We start from the raw sequence: 19488 nt of genomic DNA on the forward strand, positions 1-19488 counted from the left end.
CTGTCCCAAATGGTTGGGCAGGGCTGGGCATCCTGCTAGAAGAAGGATTTAAATACTGGGTGTCTCACTCAGCTTTAGATGAGGAAAAAGAGGAAAAACAAGGTTTGCATAATGGGGTGGGGCGGATATTGAAGATGGGTGGTACCGCGAGCAGTCAGGCACATAGCAACGTGGACTCCACCCAGAGAGCTCTGAAGCAGCACAGAGGAAATGGGGTCAGACCTGGGCGGGGTCAACAGGGTAGCAGACGATGATATGCTTATATGATAGTGAGACAGTTACATTTTAGCACTATACTGAGACACCGGTGTGCACCGATCAGCAGTGAATGTCCACGAATGAATGTTTTTGCCATGGCCATTGACAGCTGGAAACACAATGGACAGCGCACACTTTCACATGCTCACGCATACTCGTGTACAGGTTGCCAGGGGGAGGTGGGCGGGGGTGTGCCACAGCTCTGTCTCTGGCTGAGTTACCATGGAAACAGGCTATGGCTGGAAACAACAGGAGAAATAAATCGTGGGGTTTGCTTCACCACCTCTTATGAACTCTCGCTTTTGTCATTGCCTTTATATGGACACTTTAAGGAATCCAGGCAAGCTATGTATGGTATATTAAATTGATTGTGGTGGAAACGGTCAACAGAGGCAATACAGAGATGACAATTTTATTTGTGGTATTCTCTGTAATATCTATATAGTATATTCAAAATTATAATTTTGTAAAAAAAAAAAAAAATCTCACATCTTTTATAGGACACTAAGGTGTTAGTTCACCCAAAAATTAAAATTCTGTCATTAATTACTGACCTTCATGTTGTTCCAAACCCATAAGTCTTTCATTCATCATCGGAACACAAATGAAGATATTTTTGATGACATCATCTGAGAGCTTTCTGTCCCTCCACACAGACAGCTACGCAACAAAAATGTTGACACTTACAAAAGTTCATAAAAAAATCGTGAAACTTATCCATATGAATTGAGCGGTTTAGACCAAAATTTTCTGAAGAGACGATCACTTTATATGACGAACAGATTAAATTTACAGATTAAACAACTCACACATCAGCTGTGGACGTGCAAGAACCAATGAGGTGCTTCCTCATTGCAGGTTCGGTTGAGCTTCTGTTTATGTTCTCTGATAAATGATTATATGTGAATAAAAGCCTAAATTAAACAAAATTCATATGGATTAGATTTATTATCTCTTTATGAACTTTTTGAAGTGAAACAATGGTAATTGCGTATTTTTCTATGGAGGGACAGAAAGCTCTCGGATTTCATCAGAAAGATCTTCATTTGTGTTCTGAAGATGAACAAAAGTCTTACGGGTTTGAAACGGAATGAGGGTAAATAATTAATGACAGAATTTTTGGGTGAACTGACCCTTTAAAGAGTGCTGCACATAATTTAAAAAAAATTAAATAAAAATTTCCAATTTCAATATCATAATACAAAATATATATATTGCTCTAAAAATAATCAATGGGAATCAACAATATACAACAAATATGATTCTGGATCTGCTTGAGCATTTATATTGTATCATAATAATGTTATGTAGAATACAGTGTTTGTTTTAAATGGTTTTGCATTAATCCATATACAGAGGTCACAATCTGCAATCTGTTATAACTTATTTGTGTCTAGCCTGAGTAGACAGAATGGAGAAGGAGAGAAAATGCTCCAGGCTCTTATAATGTGTCCAATTAATCTTTCATTGAAATCCTCTATCAGTTTTGCTGAGCGTTTGTGGCTAGAGCGGATGTTAAAGTAACCATTGAAAAAGTCATAAAAACAGCTTATGGCTAACAGTAAAATAAGCAGTAGGTGTAAAGTTAGACCAGTGCACATGATGTTTAACTAAATGGTTCTTTACTTCTTAAAGCATCAAAACTACTGTTCGCTGTACACTGCTGTTTTAAAAGTTTTGGCTCTGTAAGATTATTTTAATATTTTTGTAACAAGTCTCTTATGCTCATCAAGGCTGTGTTTATTTGCTCAAAAATACAGCAAAAGTATTGTAAAATATTATTATCATTTAAAATACCTGCTAATATATTTTAAAATGCATTCCTGTTTTGGCAAAGCTGAATTTTCAGCATCATTATTCTAGTCTTCTAGCCTAGAAATCTAGACGCACCCTAGCGACAGCAAATCTAATCTGCCAGCGAGTGTCGTCCAGCAACTCTCAATACAGTTCTGAGCTGTAAATGCCAAACTCTGGTCGGGCCAATTACAATTCGGTGGGCGGGGCTTAACATAATGACGGCAGAGTTGCACTTGTGTGCTTCTAGTAAACACAGAAACTGCTGAACAGTGGTCTTTCGAATCAGCTTTGACCGCGACTCTGGAAGACTTGGAGTTGAGCTTTTCTCTGAGCAAAGAACAAAGAACGGTACTGAAGTCATTCTTAAGAAGGGAAGATGTGTTCGGAGTTTTGCCGACCGGATGCGGCGAAAGTTTAATCTTTCAACTAGCTCTGGTTGGTTGTAGCTCTATCCAATTGCGTGCGGTGCGGACGGAGTTTGAAAGACAACCGTTTATCCTGCCTCTTGGATTGAGCCCCGTCAATGGTGAGTTTCCAGGCCAAACATCTTGATGTGGGTCTGGCTTGTCAGGCTACCAGTCTTCAGTGTCCCATGATCCTTCAGAAATCATTCTAATATGCTGATTTGCTGCTTATTATTATCAGTGTTGAATAGAATAGAAAGTTCAAAAGAGCAGCATGTTGAAATATAAGTTTTTAATGTAACTTTTGATTAATTCATTGCATTCTTTCTGAATATATATAAAAAATCTTGACTAAATTGTCTTTGACGGTGTGTAGTGTTTAGTGAGGTTTGCTGAGGTGCATTGTCTGCAGAAGCAGCTCAAAAAACATGCCTCACAAAAATGTTATAAAAAAGTTTTACACCGAAATGCTCCTGGGATCAAATAACTGACATCTTAAGTGTTCCCATCATTCATACAGAAATTCATAAATTGGCAGCATAACTATGTCCAACACCCTAGAAACAAAGGGCGAGTGGCAGCACAGTGCGGTGTCTTTAGACGCTCTCCGGGCGTCTGATCGCCTGTGCTGGTGACATGCCCGCAGGACACACTGCCCTAGGCTGATTGGGAGACAGCACGGACACCTCTGATCCGGGATCAGGTCTGACAGACTGCTGAGAGAGCAGCGAATTAGAAGCATAGCCCTGCAGCCTGGGCTAACCCACATAATATTAACAAAGCTTGGAGTCAGGGAGAATGCTGCTCTCATTCTGTGGGGAATGAGATACAGTAATCAGAGACGGGTGTTCTGTGACCGCCAGTCTAAAACACTGACATACAGCAGGACATATGCAGGTGTGTCTGAATTAAAAACCTGTATATGATGACAAACTCACAAACAAGCACACACCTATAATGTATCATATGCTATTAAAATACTTGTTGTCTTAGTGTTACATTATGTCCTAACCATGATAAAGCAAGATTTTTCCATTTCCATGAATGCGTTTGGCAAATGCTTCTATTCAAGTTTTTATTTTACTTTATCAGTTCCTATATTCCATTGGATTTTATTTAACGGTTAAATAATTTTCCCTATTTCTTCATGTTATCTGTTTTTTTGTGTAGTTTGGTGAAATCGAATTGGTCCAAAATTCCCATCAATACATCTTTATAAAAACTGTTCAATATGATTGGCTGGGATTCTGTCACTTAACTCCAGTTTTGCTATTGTTAACTAAAGATATTACGCATCCTCTACATTCTAAAATAACTGAAATTAAGCTAAAATATAATAAAGTATGAATATTAGATGGAAATACAAAGAAATGTAGAAATGTTGCCAAATTTAGTGCAGGTACTAAATTATTTTAAAAAAGGAAAAAATTAAAGCTAAAAAAAAATGTAAAAAATCGCTACAAATAAAAAGAAAACATTAAAATTAGCTTATAATACAAGCTTATTCAAAATATGAATAAATACTATAACAGTAAATAGTAAGTACTATAATACAAAATAAAATAATAAAATAGCACTGCTTCACATAGCATTCACTTTAAATAAGGACAAAAAATGACTTTGTCGCTGGAAATGTATTGGATTGCTGCTGGTTACCAATATGTATTAATAAGTTTGTAGGTTCGGTAAGATGAATTGGAGTGTGTTTCTTTATCTGTGTGGGCCTTTTGTAGATAAACCACAAAATGATGTACTGTGTTTAACAACAATCTGTGGTGGAAATTATATTTGTATCACTTTTGGGCATTTGAAAAGTAGCAAATATAAATAATGAAGGCACAATAATGTTTTCAAGACAGTTAATGTGACCTTAATACAATAAACAGAAAAAAACATTGAAATCTGTTCGTTTTATTATAAATAAACCCCTGGGACATTAAGGTGCCAGAAGTTGAAGAAACACCCTGAAATGCTGTGCTAATTTCTGCTCAGCGTCATGTGGCATATTGTGAGCTTCTGAATGGGCCTGAGAATGGCCTCGGGCAGAATGCATATTACAGTCATGTAACTAACCTCCTCCTCTGTTGTTCTCCCCCTGCGGCAGCACAAACAGACCCCAATGGCCTGTCGCCAAGACAAATCAAAAGTGACAGTGATGATGACGACCTGCCAAACGTGACCTTGGACAGTGTTAATGAAACAGGATCCACAGCGCTGTCTATAGCACGGGCAGTGCAGGAGTGAGTATTCTCTAAAGACATGCACTCACAAACACACCAGCATACACTGGAAATCAAGCTCCAACTAATGCAGACTGACAATATTGAGCTAGAAAATAGTGTATCGACGTACTGCTAACAATGTATTTGGAGTTTCTGCTTTGTAGTTTGACTTTAAAGCTGTGGTTCTCAACCCTTTTGAATCCAAGGCCCCCCTTAGTCCAAGACAATATTCAAAAGCCCTTCCATCTACTGGTATGTACCTGTTATAAATAACTACATTTAAAAATATGATGACAGTTTAATGTTGGACATCACTATTTTTAGTGTTTTGTTTTAGCATTTTAACTAGGGTTATGTTAATAAAACTGAATATTAATTATTTGAATACTTATTGGTGCCCCCCGGTTAAGAACCACTGCTTTAAAGGGTTAGTTCACCCAAAAAAGAAAATTCTATAAAATCCCAAAAAAGTCTTTAATGCTGATGTTAGCTGATTTTTAAAAATCATCCATCTCTAAACTCAGATAAACCTGCCTTTGTTTGTAACCACTCCTCAAGCCCGAACTGGCCGTCTTGGGCCAAGGTATTCGGCGGGCCAAAAAACCCTGTCTGTTGGCCCTAAGGAAACCCCGACGAGGCCCAATCAAGCCCCGGCAGTTACAGTGGAAACGCGACTGGCTCTGGTATGCACTAGCACGCCCGCTTTTGGCCCAATAGTGGAAACGCGGCTAATGACCACTTTCAAGGCCCAGAAAGGTAGTAGAGGGATCCTTAATATAGTCTATGTCACTACAGTGGTTCAACCTTAATGTTATGAAGCGACAAGTATACTTCGTGTGCAAATAAACAAACAACAATAACTTTATTCAACAATGTCTTCTTCCATGTTCCCTGGCTATTTACACAATGTAGCGCACTACAAGGTTCTATGGCAGAACGCCGGCTCACTATTGGCTGAGCACCACATCATACATTGTGGTGCTTATGTAAATCACAAAGGAGAGTGACACGGAATAGAAGAGGAGATTGTTAAAGGGTTAGTTCACCCAAAAATGAAAATTCTGTCAATAATCTCTTACCCTTTGAAATTCGACACCCGAGACCTCTGTTCATCTTCGGATCACAAATGAAGATTTTTTAGTTGAAATCCGATGGCTCAGGAAGGCCTTCACTGACACCAATGTCATTTCCTCTCTCAAGACCCATAAAAGGCACTAAAGATTTCAACAGAAATATCTTCATTTGTGTTTCGAAGATGGGAAGTCTTACGGGTGTCGAATGACTTTAGGGTAAGTAATTATTGACAGAATTTCCATTTTTGGGTGAACTAACCCTTTAAATAAAGTTGTTATTTTTGTACAATAAAGTAAATAAAATAAAGTCATAAAATTTGTCAAATTTTAACAACGTAGCCACATTTTAATGATCTCTTTACTACCTTTCTGGACCTTGAAAGTGGTCATTGTGTTTTTGTCTGTGTTGGGTCAGAAAGCTTTCGGATTTCATGAAAAATATATTCAATTGTTTTCTGAAGATGAACTTAGGGGTCTTATGGGTTTGGAACGGTGGGTGAGTAATTAACGACAGAATTTTCATATTTGGGTGAACTAACACTTAAGTTGAATAGTATAATTTATTTACAGTTTTGTAAAATTAATTTCAAAAAATGTCTTTGTGTTTTTTTCCGTTTTTTTTTGGTCTATACAATGAATGTCAGTGGGTTCCAATCAGTGTTGTTTTAAACCCCATTGACTTTCATTGTATGGAGAAACAGTTGAAACACTCCTTTAAAAGAGTCATGCAGGTTTGGAACAACATGAGCGTGAATTAATGATTACAGAATTTTTGGATGAACTATCCCTTTAATGTATTAAAGAGTTGGAAATGAACACCATCTATCAAAAGACTTGTGCAAACTGTGAAACGTTTCCTTGTAGGCCATTCTTTGAAATGCCAGCTCTTTGGTAACATTAGCTGTCATCTCCTGTTCTTGGCGGCACAACTCCATGTGTCTTTACTCAGATGAGGTAGTCATCGCATTAAAGACAGTGAAATGATCAAAACCAGAAGACTCTCAGGCCTGCGGGTTGTAAAAAACAGTCTAGGACTTCTCCCAAAGACTTTTCCATGAGCCAGCCCCCCTACCAGCACCCTGTCGTCTGCCTGTTATTTAGGCAAATGGTTTGGAAAGTATTTCAGGATTCCTCTGCATGTCAGAGCTCCTGCACTGACACCATGAAAATGTTTCCCTTTGCTCTGAATGTGTTGCAGACTAATGGTACTAGGACTTTGCCCCCCAGTGCAGCAGAATGCAGCCAAAACACAGTTTAACCAAGTTTACAGGAATGGTGTTATTGGGAGAGCTGCTGCTGTTGGCTGTTTACAGAGTGTAAGAGAGAGAGAGAGACAGAGAGACAGAGAAAGAGGTCATATGTGCAGCTGTGTTCATTCTAGCATGTGAAATAAGATAACATTGTGGGCAGCGTCGCCACAAGAATAACACTGATAGCATGGTGGACTCAATGGACGAGAACAAATAAGCATTTATCACATCAAAGAAGTGTTTGATGAAGAATATTGTCATTTAATTGGGTCAGTGTTTTTGCGCTGTAATCGAACCGGAAAATTAGACGTGCTAGGCAATAAAATGCAGCCTACACTGAGACCAGAGCGTTTAACGGTAGGAGCGATGTCTTGTCTTGTGAGATGAATTTTCGGAAACATAGGTTGGCTGGCACCGCGAGGCCCACGGAACTAAAATAACCCCTTCGGCTCACGGACCTGTCAGAGGCCAGTCGCAGCCGACCCAAAATGTCTCCACTATAAGACAGTCTTCACAACCAGACAAGCCAATTTAGGAGAGAGAGAACTGCCAGCTCTGCACTTAATTTAAATATCCATGCAGCTAAAGAAGCCATGCATCATAACTAGGCACTCTGAGCGAGAGGCCAGATGCGTTATGTGCTGATATCTGGCTTTAACTTGCTGATATCAGTTTCAGACGAACAGATGAAAAGCCTCAGCCCAACTTGCACATCTCTGAGAGCATCTTGAGTGACAAATGCATCTATGTGTATTGCTGTATTTTGTGTGCTCAAAACAGCCACTGCAAAATCTATGAATCTTTATGTAAAAGGGCCGATAATATTGTTAAATATTTGGGTCCCTTGAGTCTCAAGGGCCATTCACTCAGACAGGATGCACAACCATCTACAATGCAAGTAAATCACTCGCATATACGAGTAAATGTTCACTCTGGGCGACTAATAATATCTACATTGCAAAAAAATGCATTTTCATACTTAGTATTTTTGTCTTGTTTCTAGTCAAAATATCTACAAATTCTTACATTAAGAAAAAATTACTACACAAGCAAAAGTAATTGTCTTGTTTTGGGAAAAAATAACTCAAAATGAAGAGAGTTTTTGCTTAAAATAAGCTAAATAATCTTCCAGTGGGGTAAGAAAAATAATTTTGTTTTCTATTTGAATTAAGATTATTTTGCTTACCCCACTGGCAGATTATTTTGCTTATTTTAAGCAAAAACTCTCTTAATTTTGAGTTATTTTTTCCCAAAACAAGACAATTACTTTTGCTTGTCTAGTAAATACTTTTTGTTTTAAGAATTTTTAGATGTTTGGACTAGGAACAAAATAAAAATACTAAATAAGACAAGCATTTTTTGCAGTGTAACATTAGCCATTGGCTAATAAATCCTCAGATTTTACTCGTCAGTGTGTGTTAGAGGCTAAGAATAAGTTTAGCATAGATATATTTTCTAATAAGATGCCATAATGGAAGACATAATGGAAGTCTTACATACCACACAAAACTGACGCGCTACATATTATATATATATATGTGAAGTATAAAAGTATAATATAATATAATATAATATAATATAATATAATATAATATAAAATAATATAATATAATATAATATAATATAATATAATATAATATAATATAATATAATATATCATTCTAAAAAAATGTACTAGCCAATGGCGAATCTATTGCCAAGGTGTGCTTAGAGGGTTGTAGTATTTATTATTTATACTATATTATTTATATGTAGAGTCTTACATAATCTCTCCCTCTCACCCTGGTTCTTCCTTGTCATTCCTCTCTGAAGCCTGCAATCCAATTGTGACAAATGTTTAGGGGAGTGTATCAGAGAATGCCCTGAGCCCCAAGCAGAAAACTTACTTTTCTGGTCACTCTGAAAGGAGAGCAGAGACAAAATGAGCAAAAGCTCAATTCTATCTGATTTGAAATATTTCAGAACCAAAAATCATACACCCACCCCCCAACACATACAAAAGCACAAAGCTGGGTTGACACGGTTATACAGGGTTCACACAAGAGTCGTTTTGAAGGTCTGGGTGTCATCTAAGTGGCAAAACAAGGAGTGATTACAGACATGGATGGATCAGTGGCTGGGGGGCGAAAGGCTTTGATTTAAGTAAAATTGCATATAAAAGTGCCAATGGGGTATGAACTAAAAGTAGCTTGGTCCTTGTGAGGGTTGGGCTGGGCAAAAGGAGGAATCTACCTGAATCTAGAGGACACCTGGTGCCTGCAGGGAGGACAGAGGATGTGTGAGATTGGATGTCAGTCCATTTGGCCAGATGTTTATTACATTACAGATTTATATTAAAGATCTACCAAAAATGGATTTAGCTGATATCAATAGCTAAGTTGGGCCAATTTTTAGATACATCTCAAAGTTTCTAAAATTAATATATTTAATGTTTAATTTTTTTTCCAACCAAAAATCCCAATAAAACCCAGTAAAAACAAATCAATCATTAAATGAAAAACAAATAAAAATAACAAATAAATACAATTATATATAACAATACCATTCTAACATTTGGGCTCAGTAAGATTTTTTCAAAGAGCCATTTTCAAGGACACATTAAATTAATCAAAAATGACATTAAAGAAACTTATAATATTATAAAAGTTTTCTATTTCAAATAACTGCTGAATAGGCTGCTGAAAACAAAGGAATATTCCCTTGACAGGAATATTGCATTTTAAAACATTTCAAAATAGAAGAACAGTTATTTTAAATTGTAATAATGTTTCACAATATTACTGTTTTTATCATATTAAAAAAATGCAGCCTTGGTGAGAATAAGAGACTTGTTCAAAAACATTTAAAAATTATACTGGACCCACAATGTTGAACAGTAGTGTGTGTATTTAGTTTCCCCTCGTATGTTTGTGAGCTGTAGTTATATATCATTTTAATGTATTTTTTTAAAGATATATAGCTTTGGCTGATTGAATCAAATTATACATTGGTTGAGGTCTACTTGACATGCACCTGATTTGAGAATGACATAAAAGGGAAGAAGTGTCTGTACCTGTCAGGTGAATTTGTATTTTCAAGTCATTTTCCACGAGTCAGACTACTGTATCACTATTTATGTCAGTGGCGTCCCCTCTGAAATATATCAGACTGTAAACATCCTGTGAGAGTTCGCTGCTGAAGTCTTTCCACTGTAAATCCTGTCACTCCCTTCATGCTCCCTCACTCCCTCCAAGCTCTCCTTCCAACATCAACCCCCCTTCCGTTTTTATCTCGCCACCAACTTTCATTCTCACAGAAACTCTCTCTGTGACTCTTTTGCTCTCTTGTAATTTCTCTGAGAGAGAAAAAAAACAACCTGTTTGGCTCATTGCCTCTTCCTCGGCTTCTCTTTGTCTCCTATTCTCAATTTCACTTCTCCCCTCCTGAGTCTCTTTCTCTCTCTCTTTCACTCTCTGTGTGCGTTTGCTCGAGGCAGCGAGAGAGAGTTCAGCCTCATTTCTCACACATTGGCTCATTTCCGCTAGGCCTTCGCCTGGCAGCACACCAACACCAACAGGTGACCCAGGAGCAGGGGAGAAACAGGAAGTGGGCTGCGTGTGGTGGAGACAGTTCACTGGAGGGGTTGTCTGGCTCCACCCCCTCGGCCTTTACTGCCAGGCCCAGCCCATGCCAATCAGCAAAGCAGGGGACAGAGCTCTTATTACCTTAGAAGGGAAGGCGAGCGAGGACAATGTAATGTAATTAGGCGCTCCTCTCTGTCTCTACCTATGGGAGAAACGGAATAAAGTGGCTTGTACGCTCTCTCGCTTTCAAACACAGCATGTCCTCACACTTACGTGGCTCTCTGCTCTCCTCCAACAGTTCAGTGAGCTCATTGGTTAATATCATGTACAAATCCTCTCAATGAGAGCCAGCTTTACAGTCTGAAATCAGGCCCACCGTCTGGAAGGGCAATAATTCATCTTCCCACAGCAATCACAAAAGACTTTATTCATCTGAATCTGATCTATAATATTCTGATTTGGATTAAGTATATAAAGACATTCTCTTTGATTTTACTAACAGCAAACTAACAAGCAACAAATGTCGCATCTCTATAAGAATTATGGCTTTTTTAAATGCGTTTTGGCCTCTGATCAGTAGTTGTTCTGACAAAATGCAGCAGGCCTACAGCGCCATCTAGTGACACAGTACTAGTAGAACAAACGTTTTTAAAATAATAAACAGTAAAATATTACTTAGACAATACATTTTCACACACACACACACACGTTTGTTTTTGTGAAATGTGACAACATTCCATATGCGTAATGGTTTTTTTTTTACTGTACAAATGGTATTTTCTACTTACCTGCCCCTAAACCTACCATCACAGGAAACATTCAGCATTTTCACTTTCTCAAAAAAAAAAAAAAAACACTCATTCTGTATGATTTATAAGAATTTTGAAAAGTGGGGACATGGGTAATGTCCTCATATTTCACCCTCTCCTTGTAATACCTGTGTCATACCCATGACATACACATTTGTGTCCTGATATTTCACAAAAACAAGCACACACGAACACACACACACTTTATTTTTTAACTTATTTTATATATAAATAATGTGTTTTTTATATAAAATACTTTATGTACAACTTTAGTTACACCTTTTCAACTGCTCATTAATGCTAATATCTAATAAGCCATTCAGCAATTCAGTCCATTTAGGCGTGTAGACATGGTCAAAGACGATCTGAATCAGAATGGGGAAGAAATGTGATTTACTTGACATGGCTGTTGGTGCCAGGCAGGCTGGTCTGAGTATTTCAGAAACTATCTATTTAGATTTTCATGGACAACCATCTCTGGGATTTGCAGAGAATGGCTAGCCTGACAAGCCAGACCCACATCCTGATGTTTGGTCAGGAAACTCACCATAGACACAGAGGGGCGGGATAAACGGTTGTCTTTGAAACTCCCTCTGCACGCGATAGTATAGCGCTACACCAACCAGAGCAACGAAGTTGTAACAGAGCTTGTTGATAGATTAAACATTCGCCGTATCTGGTCAGCAAAACCCCGAACACATCTTCCCTTTTTAAGAATGACTTCAGTGCCGTTCTTTGTTCTTTTCTCAGAGAAAAGCTTAACTCCAAGTCTTCCAGAAGCGGTCAAAGCTGATTCGAAAGACCACCGCCGTTCGCCAGTTTCTGTGTTTTTTAGAAGCACACAAACGCAACTCGGCCGTCGTCATTATTGCCCCGCCCACCGACTCTATACACGATGTGATTGGCCCGGCAAGAGTTAGGGGATTACAGCTCAGAAGGGTATTGAGAGTTCCTAGACGACACTTGCGGGCAGATTAAAATTGCTGCCGCTAGGATGCTTCCAGATTTCTAGGCTAGAGAATAGCACGAAAAAGAGAAATTGGGCAACAGCAGCAGAAAACCACACCTGGTGCCACTCCTGTCAGCTAAGAACACGAAACTAAGGCTACAATTCACACACACTCACCAAAATTAGACAATAGAAGATTGGAGAAACATGGCCTGGTCTGATGAGACTCAATTTCTGCTGCAATATTTAGATGGTAAGGCCAGAATTTGGCATCCATTCTGCCTTGTATCAATGGGTCAGGCTGATGCCGGTGGTGTAATGGTGCGTGGGATATTTTCTTGGCACACTTTGTACCAACCGAGCATCATTTAAACACAGCCAGCCTACAGCCAGAGTATTGTTGCTGACAGTGTACCCATTCTCTGAAGGCTACTTACAGCAGTATAACGTGCCATGTCACAAAGTTCAGATGATCTCAAACTGGTTTCTTGAATTTGGCAATGAGTTCACTGAATTTAAATGGCCTACAGTCACTAGATCTCAATCCAACAGAGCACCTTTGGGATGTGGTGGAACAGGAGAATTACATGTTCAATAAGTTATGACAACATATGTTTTTACACTGTTTTAACTCATCAAAATAAGTTAAGAAATGTTAAACTTGTTTTTATTAGTTATACAAGATGTAACTCGTTTTTTAAAGTCAGTTTAACATAACTTAAGTTGAAATAACTTAAACATCCAAGTCGATTGTACTGCAAAAGTTCAAAATTTGCCTTTTTTTTTACAGTGCATGGATGTGCAGCCAACAAATCTGCAGCAACTGTGTGATGTTATAGAAGTCTCTTATGCTATATTATATCTATATAAAGATATTATTATTAACCCTAGCTTGTGAGTAAATGCAATAGAACGACTTTATTGATTATTGCATTAAATAATAATAATACGGCAAACTTACATTCACATTCATGATTTAATAGAGCATAGAGCGTGCAGTGCTTCAAATGCTGCTATGTTATAGAATATTACACGCACACATCATGATAAAGAGAACATGTAATACTGACACATGGAGTTACTGTCACAGCTTGCACACATGCTGCTGTGTCAAGTATTTTGTTCAGGACGCTGAATCAATTGGCCACTTCCTGCGACATTGTAATTCTTTGAACAGTGTGATTGACTTTGACTTTGAAAATGCCTCTTTCTCTTTCTCAGTTCCATGTCACCATTCAGTATTGAGAGCATTCGACGGCCACAGCCACCTGAATCTCCAGACTCCAAGAAAAGACGCATCCACAGATGTGACTTTGCAGGCTGTAATAAAGTTTATACCAAGAGTTCCCATTTAAAGGCACACCGGAGGACACACACAGGTAAGTGAGCACACAAATGCAGTCTATACACATTGTTTCATTATCAGTTTGATTTTGGTGGATTCTAGTTAACCATTTGTGATTGTGAACCAGTCAGATTGTTGGTGTTTCTTTCTGCTTAAGTGTGATCCGTTATCTCCACCAGGTGAGAAGCCATACAAGTGCACCTGGGACGGCTGCACATGGAAGTTCGCCCGCTCAGACGAGTTGACACGGCATTACCGTAAACACACAGGGGTCAAACCCTTTAAGTGCGGGGACTGCGACCGAAGCTTTTCCCGCTCAGACCATCTGGCCCTGCATCGCCGCAGACACATGCTGGTCTGAACCCATTCACTCACACACGGGAGAGCTGGATCTCCCCCAATAGTGTTCAGCTGGGCTGGATACAAAAACGGCCATCCCTGCCCCTGAGAAAGAAAGAGAGAGAGGATAAAAGAGCAAGTGAAGGAGGAGTATAATGCTTTCCCCACATTTGCAGAGCTAAACAGGGCCCATTCAGGGAGGGAGGAGGCTCATCTACAGGCCTGAAACATTTGGAGTCCAGGATGTTGTTTGTTTCATGTGTGTTCAAAGGAATATTTCACTTGGACAAACGCTTTGTTGTCTGATTTTTTTGTTCCCCCGTTCTGAATCATCCGTGTGTTCTGTCTAAACGTGGCTGCTTCTCAGTCAACATCTACAATGTGAAGAAACGCAGAGTGGAACGGCCTTACGTGTTGTTCTGGCAGATACGAAGGTGGAGCTTGACCGGAATTGTATGCTTGCACAATTTTTTACATTTACCTTTTTGTGGAACATCAAGAGCCAGACACATCTGTGAAGGATCACGCAGTTCTTCTGATAACAGAGACTTTAGGCCAGTGATTCCGGAGGTTTCAGTGGTTGCCATTTACAGGTCAACATACCAGCAAATGAGATTACACAAAAAACAACCAATGGGTCATTATATCTTCTGTTTCCCCCAACTGTTGATTTTAAACGGAAATATGTTTAATTTGATAAACAGATAAAACACATGTGGGCTTCTGCAGTCAACCATCAACATTTGTCTCAATTTCATCACACTAACTCACTAATCAGAGTAAATATGGATAATGAGGGTCTACTCAGACAGGTAACTCCAGGTAGAAGAGCAATATACAGTACCTATCTATCTATCTATCTGTCTATCTATCTATCTATCTATCTATCTATCTATCTATCTATCTATCTATCTATCTATCTATCTATCTATCTATCTATCTATCTATCTATCTATCTATCTATCTAATTTCACATCAGGTGGCTTTGAAACACGGGCAAAACTTTGTATTTCTATCAGTGCCACTTTGTTTTCTATGATTCATATACGTACTTCTTCTATTTATAGTGGATTTCCACCTGTCACATTCTGGAGGGGAAGTCGCTCACACTTTTAGAGGAATTCTCTTTAATGTCCTCTGCTTTTTTTCCCTTTTGTGAGATTGGTTTTGGACTTTGAAGCCTAGATATATACAACAGCACTGCTCACTGGCTTTGTCCTTTACTTTGTATTTACTGTGTTAATGATTGAGGTTTTGCAAACATCAGTCGAATTATTTTGAAAACATTTTAATTAGTTAATGCATTAGGTAATATTGAATTCACAATGTACATTAATGTTCAAAAGTTTGGTGTCTGAAAGAGTATTTCATGTTTTTGACCAAGTTTCACCAAGGCTGCACATATTTTATGAAATATACAGTAAACCAATAATAATGTGAATTGATATTACAGATTAAAATAACTTTTTCTATTTTAATATGTAAATGTAATATTTTAATCAAATGTAATTTATTCCTGTGTTTGCAAAGCTGAATTTTCAGCATCATACTGCTGTCTTCAGTGTCACACAATCCTTCAAAAATCATTCTAATATGCCCATTTTCTGCTAAAGGAACATTAATTATTATTTGTATTATTATTATTATTATTATTATTATTATTATTATTATTCATGTCAAAAACAGTTTTGCTGCTTAATTTATTAAATATAAATATTTTGTAACATCATTACTGTTTTACTGTCACTTTTGATTTAATACATCCTTGTTGAATAAAGGTATTAATACAGATAAAAATCTTACTGAGCCCAAACTTTTGAATGGACGTGTACAGTACTGCAGTATTTAAAGCATTTGTAAATCTATTGTAAATGGTAAATTATAAATATACAATTGTTCTATTCATAATATAGTATACAATGTAGGTTTGTTCTTAATAAAGAAGTGTTATTTTAATCAACTTGAAATGTTCAAATATAGATGTGTGTAAAAATTGACAATAACCCAGATTGATAAGTGCTATTAAAGCACTTTGTTTTCTTCACACTAATTGAACAATCCACAGAGTGACCAGTAGAGGGCAGCCAGTGAGCAAAATTTCAAACTTTGTTTTTCATCTTCTTTCTATCTTTCTTTCATTTTTATCTTTTTTTTTCTTTCTTTTTTGTACATTCTAATGTTGGAGATGTTGGAAAGTGATTCAAATATTTACTGAGCCATATCTGTTAATATTACAATTAGTTTTTGTTAGTTAAGAATCTCTATCTATCTATCTATCTATCTATCTATCTATCTATCTATCTATCTATCCATCCATCCATCCATCCATCCATCCATCCATCCATCCATCCATCCATCCATCCATCCATCCATCCATCCATCCATCCATCCATCCATCCATCCATCCATCCATCCATAGAGGGATTTCTTAACTAATATATATAGACACACACTACACTAACCAAGATACTCAAAAGAAGCAATATGCCACTCACTTTTTTTTCTTTTTTTTAACAAACAGCCTACTGTACCCTGAAAAATCCACTGTACGTTCCATGATGCTGTTCATGTAAAGTATAAGTTCAATTATATCACTCAATTATTTAAGTTCTGTTTTTGTCATAAGCTGTCAAAGTCTTCTGTCCCCTGTGATCCATATGCACTTTCAGGTTGCTACAGAAAGCCATGCAATCTCTTCTCAAACGATTAGATATTACTAGAATTTACATTCAGAAGAGCCACTTGACTGCATGCACAGGCAGATCAGGTGATCAAACACACGGACTAAATCTACAGTCAATCACACAGTTGCTGGGGCATGTAGGGACTTTTTCGTCATCAACAAAAGGAAACAAATCAAATGCTGTGAAAGGAAACATGTCAATAGAAACATTCTTTGCTCAGTATCCGTTTGTCTGTTAGAGACGACCAATCAATTTCTAGCATTTTTGTTTGTTCGTTCATTCTGAAGTATTATGATCCACCATGTTTTATGATCCTCACTATGTATTTGTGTACACACGTGTGCATTCTGTTGTATATGGGCTTGAACATAACATGAGCACCTTGTTTTTATGAAGTATGGAAGTAATTATTTTAAGATAGATGTGTCATTAATCACCAATGTATCTTATCATCATATTCTGTATTTTGAAGCGTGTCTGTAATGTGGGGCACTTCATCTGCATATGAATATTTTCTGTACAAAAAAAGTACTTTTAAAGATGTTGTAATATATGTGAAAGTGAAAAGATATTGCTCCGTTTTACAGGCTGTAAATACCTATTAAAATAGGGCTTTGTTAAAATACAAGGGATTATCTTTATACGTAATATGCAGATTTTTCAGAGACATTCATTTAGCTAATATAATAAAAAAGTGTTCAACTGTTCCATGTGTGAGAACAATGAAGGCTTGTCATGGAAAGTTCAGCCAAAACTGAAAAATCTGTCATTTTTCATGTCGATCGAAACCTGTATGACTCTTCTGTGGAATGCAAAAGATATTTTAAAGATTTTTTGTTTTTTTTAAGATCACTTACTTTCACTGTATGGACAAAAACATTCTTCTTCAAAAAAATCTATGTATGTTTAGTGTGTTGAACAGAAGAAAGAAAATAATACAGGTTTGAAATGACATGTGGGTGATTAAATGATGACAGAATTATAATATTTGGCTGAACTATCCTTTAAAAAACACACATGTAGGCCTAGGGCCGGTTCGAGCCCCGCTCTGAGCGGGCCGAGTGAACCCGGTCACAGTTGCATGTAGTTTTTTATAAACAATCAAATTAAATGTTCATTACAGTATTCAGGCGGTGCTGCCTAATTTTTTAGTAACTATTTCAATGTTTTATACTGACTCAAAAAATGTGAATAAAGTAAAAACAACCCAGTGAAAAGAGTGTTTCCAGCACAGTATTCAAGAGTCATGAGCTACACATTTTTAAATATATTGATTAATATTCTACCGGTAAGATTTCAGAAAAATAAAGGGTTGTTTTACTCAATTCTGCATTACTTTCCCTCCCCTTTGACATTCTTATGTTTTTTGTGGCATAATTTTGCAAAGGCAAACAGGGTCAAAGTTATGCAATAATGACGAGTGCCTAGTATTATTAAGATTCTCACGTAACGGAAGTTACGGTTTCCTCGGTTTAATCACCCAGACATGACACAAATGCACTGAGCCTTATGAACCATTTTGGAACCATTTTGAAGCTGTAAATATCCCGGTTGGTGTTTGAACATTCTTTATGTGTCTCCTATGGAAGCTGCATAAGATTTGTATGGTAATACTCACCTATGGAAGGACACATTTGCTTAATTAACAGGACTCCGGTTTACCTCTGACTTTATAAAGGCGTGTGAACTTCTCTCGCACCCCCAGTTACGGAAATCGAGCAGTCGCAGGAAACGTTCTGAATGTTAAGACACTGGTGCGTAAAAATCCCTCCACGAACAGCATTTCCCCCCCTTGAGTCTCTGTAAGATATTACCTTTGTTTATATTTACTTTACTTTCTTTGGAATCAAGTATTTACTCAATGGCCTTCGTTTATTGTTTTGCTGATATTCTGTAATTATCTTTCTTGTATTTATGTATAGTGTGTGTATTGTAAATATATTCAGAGGTTTTTTTTTTCTCTTTTTCCTTTGGTTTTATTGTAAAGTTGTGATATTTTCCCCGCTAAACTTCAAAGGGATTCCCATCCCATTGGATCCTGTTGGAGGATGACACGTCCTGATCGTTTCACAGGTTAAAAGTGTTTCAGCTTTATTTTGTTTCTCCAGAAGTTGTCTAAATATTCTGTGCTATTTTCTGTATTTTCTTTTCTTTTTCTTCAGAAGATTGAGCTGTGAACTGAAATTGAGGTTACACATTATACTTGTTTTAAAATCTAATTGGAGGCATGGAAGTTAATAAACTTGCATTTTGTATGGAACACATTGGCATAAAGTCATGTATTTACATTTACTTTACATTGACATTTGAAAACTGTTAATAGAATAAAGATGTTCGGTCCTAAATCCTGAAAAAAAAAACATAGTTTCTGTCCCTATTGATTCCCATGAGAATTTATAATGGATTTTTATAGCATTGGATTTGAGTAATATAACATTAAGTTGCAAGCAACCCATATTTATATTAAAACAAAAACAAAAAAAAAACTATGAAATTCCAGAGAGACGTTAATGGCAAATTATTGTTACGGGTTTGAAAACAAATTGACATCATGACTGAACAGATCTATAGAAGCAAAAATAAACACCATTCAAAAGTTTGGTGTCAGGATTTTTTGCTTTCTAAAATTCTGGGGGGAAAAAAAGAAAAAAATTATAATGGTTTTAAACCAAATTATAACTGTACAACATTGATGAGAAATGTTACTTGAGCAGCAAATCAGATTTCTGAAGGATCATGTGACACTAAAGAGACTGGAGTTATGAGGCTGAAACTTCAGCTTTGACATCACTGGA

The 19488-nt window shown here is 37.2% G+C and overlaps 1 protein-coding gene across 6 annotated transcripts in view; it reads left to right on the forward strand.

The window, feature by feature from the left end:
- Positions 1-18953, forward strand: part of klf12b (Kruppel like factor 12b) — a 74128-nt gene extending 55175 nt beyond the window's left edge. For all 6 annotated transcript variants that reach the window (XM_067443972.1, XM_067443977.1, XM_067443975.1 and 3 more), the window contains 3 exons: positions 4564-4699; positions 13547-13704; positions 13850-18953. In XM_067443972.1, the coding sequence (XP_067300073.1) occupies positions 4564-4699; positions 13547-13704; positions 13850-14031 (476 nt within the window). In that variant the 3' untranslated portion in view covers positions 14032-18953. The remainder of the gene's footprint in view (positions 1-4563; positions 4700-13546; positions 13705-13849) is intronic.
- The last annotated feature ends 535 nt before the right edge of the window (positions 18954-19488 follow it).

This window comes from Pseudorasbora parva, chromosome 5 (genome assembly GCF_024679245.1).
Source record: "Pseudorasbora parva isolate DD20220531a chromosome 5, ASM2467924v1, whole genome shotgun sequence".
In the NCBI taxonomy this organism is placed as follows: Eukaryota; Metazoa; Chordata; class Actinopteri; order Cypriniformes; family Gobionidae; genus Pseudorasbora; species Pseudorasbora parva.